General features: G+C 39.8%; 1 protein-coding gene across 1 annotated transcript; it reads right to left on the bottom strand.

The window, feature by feature from the left end:
* Positions 1-333: 333 nt before the first annotated feature.
* LOC105822165 (caspase recruitment domain-containing protein 16-like) lies at positions 334-4,486 on the bottom strand. The gene is given in 5 exon segments (XM_012659115.1): positions 334-492; positions 1,843-2,000; positions 2,003-2,032; positions 2,341-2,433; positions 4,411-4,486. Coding segments are annotated over 5 exon segments (516 nt in total).
* Positions 4,487-5,015: the final 529 nt, after the last annotated feature.

The raw sequence follows: 5,015 nt of genomic DNA, 5'->3' as shown, positions 1-5,015 counted from the left end.
TGCCTCAGTTTCTTGATTTATGAAATGGGTTATTGTTAAGGTAAAAGGTATCAGTATGTGCAAAATGCTTAGAACAGTGTCTGAGTCATACTAAGCATTCAATAGCTACCATTGCTATCGTTATGAGTATTTTTATTTACTCAAGGAATTAGATCAAACTTGGAACTCCCTGTACAAACCTGGGATTCTAGGACATAGGGATCCTTTATTGTCGAACTGTGTGTTGCAGATATTGTGAGCAAGGGGAACGGCAGGATGATTCTCCAGAACCTCTCAATGAACTTGGCTCTAAGGAAAAGCCACTGCACTTCAGAATCGCCTCCAGTGTATCTTTCACCCGCCTCCGTCCTTGTGTTCTGAGCATGGCGCCTCTGCTGACTGTTCTTCCCAGATCCTTTGGGCTGTTTCAAGGGGGCAAAGCTTGAGGTTCCTTCCTGGAGCTGAGAATGTGAGCTTAGCTGGGTTGTCCTGCACTGGCTGAGGAGCTGCAAGAGACAAGGAACATCACGGAAAATGGTGTCCCTGTGTGTCCCGCTATATGTTCCTCACAGCATCATCTACGCATGAAGCCAGAGAGGAGGAAATGCATTCCTGGGAGGATAATCCCGATGTAGTCATTAACACGGTTCAGTGAGTTCACTTCTAATGGAACACAGTCCAAGCCAGGGGACATTTCAAGTGGAGTAATACAGGAATCTACCTTCATATCTGAGAATCAGCACTTTTACAAATATTTTAGATAAAAACATAGAAAGGGAGATTTTCAAGGCCATGAATGATAAAATACTCAGAAAACAATCAACCTGTTAGATAAAACAGTTAACATGTAAATTTATTTCAAATTAACAGAATAAAAATGCACTTTTTATTATTTCAAAATAAAAAAAAAGAAGTATTGAAAGAAAAACAAGAAATTCGCTACACGTAGACGAACACGGAAAACATCAGCAAAGTTAGTTCAGACAGGCATAGGCCTCCCCTAATTCTTAGAAAAAAAGGTTTCTTGCTCTTAAAGAGCAACTCCCTCTGAAGTGGCTTTGGAATGCACAGCAGAGATGAGTAGCTGGGACTCCCCCAGAGCTTCATTTTCCCCATGTGGAAGGTCTATGGGTCATAAGCTTGGTCCAGATCAGAAGAAAGCCCCAGCCCTGTATCAGGCCTCAAGGGGATTGGAGCTGGAGCGTTAGGCCTCACAGAATGGTATGCAGAAGGGTACCATGCCAGTTGGCGATCTTCCTCAAAAGAAAATGCAAGGAGGCAACTGGAGGAAACAGCCCACTTGAAATCCTCACTTTTTTAGAATCATTCAACTTATTCTCTGTTTCCCCATCACTGAAATATATTTTATTTTTCCTATATAGCAAAGTTTTGGAGAGAAGTTATAAAAAGTTTTAGATTACAGACCTTAAATCTTCATGTCGGACAACAGCATAAGTGTCTAAGGACACCCTGGGCTTAACAAAAATAAATAAATTAGCAATAATAATAATAATAATGTGCCTTGCCAGGGGAACTGGAACACAGAGTATGAAGATTTTCCAATAGCTCTCGTGAACTTTAACAAATGACCTACCACGTAGTCAGAACAAGAAATGAACTTTAATCAGACGAAGGCCACTGAGGGTGAAGGAAGAGGAACAAGAAGAGTCAGAGGACATGCAATAGGCCCTCGTACAGAAATGGAGCCCTGAAGCCAGAAATAAGGAAGTTGTCTGCAAAGTAACATGACTAATAAAGAAATCAAATGTTGGGCACAGAGACAGAGGGAATATGTGAACTCTAGTCTGAGCCATTGACCCTTACCTGAGGAGAGCTTCAGAGTCCCTGCAAGGTGTCAGTCACCTGGGGCCCTTTCCGAATGACAGCATCAATCAAAGCTCAGGCTTTATCCATAACTGTAGCATTTTCATCTCTTACTTTCTCCATCTCTTCTTGGTTCAGCACCTTTCTCTCTAATAATTCATCCGGCAAGCCATTTATGGTACCTGTGCCCACTGAGTAAACTGCCTCCTCTTCTCCTTCAGGACCTTGACTGTTTGGAGCACAAGGACTTCTCAAGTCATGAAATCAGCCTCATTTTCCTCTCATGCCATCAACAGGGAATGGCCTCCCTGAGATTTCATCAGTAAAATTTCCCTGTCCACACAGTTGGGCAATCCCTTCCCTTATTCTATCACCGTCCCACTTTTTCCCCCAGTGTTACCCATGCATGCTCATGGAGTGGGCTAAAAACAGAATTATTAAATATTATCCCCAAGTTAGTATCTGAAAAGCAGAGATGATCATTTTGCACTCTGTGCTTATTCAACTCTGAATATAAAATAATAAAACTGTGTTTGCCTCCTTCCTTTGGGGACAGCAGCTGCTGGTCCTCATCCTGTGCTGACTCTGCAACCGCCGTCAGATTTACAATGTTGGAGACTTCGGTTAAGACTGCAAAATGACAGCAGGATATGAGCGCAGTCCCAGTTCCTTTCTGGCCTGGCCTTTCCCCTCTAAAGTCTGCAAAAGTCTGCTGGGCCTCTTCCCTCCTCCCTCCCATCCCTCTTCCTCAGTTCTGATCACCTAAACCTCCATAGAACCTAATTATGGCTTCCAGGAGATCCATTTCCTTCCACAACTATTTCTTTCCAGAAAACTGTTTTTTCAACAGTAAAAAATTCACTGGCTATGGCTTTTTTCCTCCTACCTAGTTGTGTGGAAGTGAAACTGAAAGTATGTTCCATCTCCTTTTCAGTATGTCTGGTACATATATTGAGAAATAACCGCTGCACATACAAATGCATGTATTCTTTTTTCCCCCCCAGAGAAATAAGCAGATTGCTGAACTGTAGACTATGTCAAGGAGTGTATTCTTGGGAAATTGTCTTCACCAGCACTTGTAAAAGGTCAGAGTAGGAAGAGAGTGGGGCTTGGAGAATAAGGTAGGAATGAGAAATTATGTATACAATTAAACTCACACAGTGAAGAGTCTCCCATTCATTAGGAAGTGTGATTCTGAAAAGAGAAGTTAAACCATAGTTATCCCTGCCCTTCCTCACAGCTCTGGGGTGAGTCCCAGGGTATGTATATCCCTGTGAAACGGTTTTTTTCCAAAAAATTGGAAACATTTTTTTTTTTGACAAAATCAAATCTTTTCTTATCTAATGCTCTTCCTTTTAGATGGTTCTCTTTTGAGGGACATTGCATCATAGACACTAAAAGCTTAGGCTGTGGACTCAGACTTTTCCTTCTGTGCCAAGATATTGAATTTTCCTATGCATTGGTTTCCCTGTCTGTAAAATAATTTTATTAATAGTACATACCTACATTGTTCTGAGCATTAAGTGAGTGGAAATGTGGAAACTTCATAGGACACTGTCTGGCTCGTGATAATCACACAATAAATAATATTATTTTTAATATAAATATTTCACACCAAAAAAATCAAGGTTAGTGATACACAGATTATCTAGTTAAGTTTGTCTTTTGTGAAAATCCTCAGGTATCTTATAAAGTAATTCATTTAGCAAATAGGTAAGGATGACTACTCCATGTCAGACACTGTTCTAGGTGTCAGGGGTTCAGTCAAAAGAAACATGATATGGTACCTGCCCGCATGTCTCACATTCAAGAGGGTAAGACAAACAAGTAGCCCAATATGTAACTAGGATATTCAGAGTGTCAGAATGTGGTAAGTGCTAAGAACAACAACAAATTAATTAGGGAAGTGGGTGATAAAATATTGGAGGACTCATCAAAATAGTAGACAGAGGAGCCACTGAAGACCCAAAGAGGTCATTGCTTTTTGTAAGTACATGTTCAATTGGGTATTTTAGAAATAAATTCAATGTGGCCAATTTATTTTATGTATATTATTTCATGGAAGGTGGACTAATAACCAAATGCAGATAGTCCTTCACATTTATCAGTTTCTTTACCAAAAATACTCTTGGGATTATTACCTTATTATCTGAAGAGAATAAGGACCCAGAGTTACTAAAAAGTCCAGATTGTGTGTGTGTTCCTGTGTCTTGTGTATCCACTTGAGTGCATACTCATGCATGTGTGTGCACACACACAACATAATTAAATAATGAAAGCTGGATTACTATTATCTTAAAATTCTGTACAATAAAAAACAAACTCACCTTTTGACATGTGGGCCACCAGTTTTACTTCCCGTGCCCTAGGCTAAGTGTTAAATGTGTTTTAGTTAGACTAGAGTTCGCCATGTGGTGGGACAACAAGGTAGATTTTAAACCATGGAGCCTCCCAGAGTTTTTTTCATTTTCACTTTGCTACTTCCCCAATCCATTTGCTGCACCATCTTGTGGCTCTTTGCCACAGGGGAGACTTGTAACATGGACAAAAGCAAAAATCCCATTTCCATTGCTTCTCTTCCATTTATTTATTTATTTTCCCAGATACCTTCAACATTTCCCATGAGGATTTCTTCACAAGCCAGGGCCATGCACCACTGAGTTGAAGCACGACAAAGCGGCATCCAAGAAAAAAAAGTTGGCTGGGCCATATGTCTGGGGGATTTAAAACCATAAACATTGGTTTCTTTGTCCTGGAAACTAAGCAGAGAGACTATATATAGAAATAGTCCACTGTTTCCTTAAAAATGAAGATGCCAAAAACTGGAAACAACCTAAATATCTCATACAGGTATATCAATAAACAAATTGTGCTGTATGGATATGCTGGAATACTACTAAACTTAACTAATAACACAGATGAAAACCTAGTTCATCTACTATGAATGAAAGAAGCCAATACAAAAGAACACATAACCTATGATTCCAATTTTATAAAGTTTTAGAGTAGGAAAAACTGTATGTATTGTGATAGAAGTCAGATCACTAACTGTCTAAGGAAAAGGTGGAGGGAAATTGGGTCCAAAGGGCATGAAAGAACTTTCTGGGGTGATGGAGATGTTACACATCTTGACTGAGATGGTATTATACTAGAACATACATGCATCATTAATAATCAAATTGTATTTGTAAAAGGGGTACATTTTATTTGAT

This window comes from Propithecus coquereli, unplaced genomic scaffold (genome assembly GCF_000956105.1).
Source record: "Propithecus coquereli isolate 6110/MARCELLA unplaced genomic scaffold, Pcoq_1.0 Scaffold6, whole genome shotgun sequence".
Taxonomy (NCBI): domain Eukaryota; kingdom Metazoa; phylum Chordata; class Mammalia; order Primates; family Indriidae; genus Propithecus; species Propithecus coquereli.
Note: the sequence above shows the minus strand (reverse complement) of the source record. Positions and strands in the feature narration are given on the sequence as shown.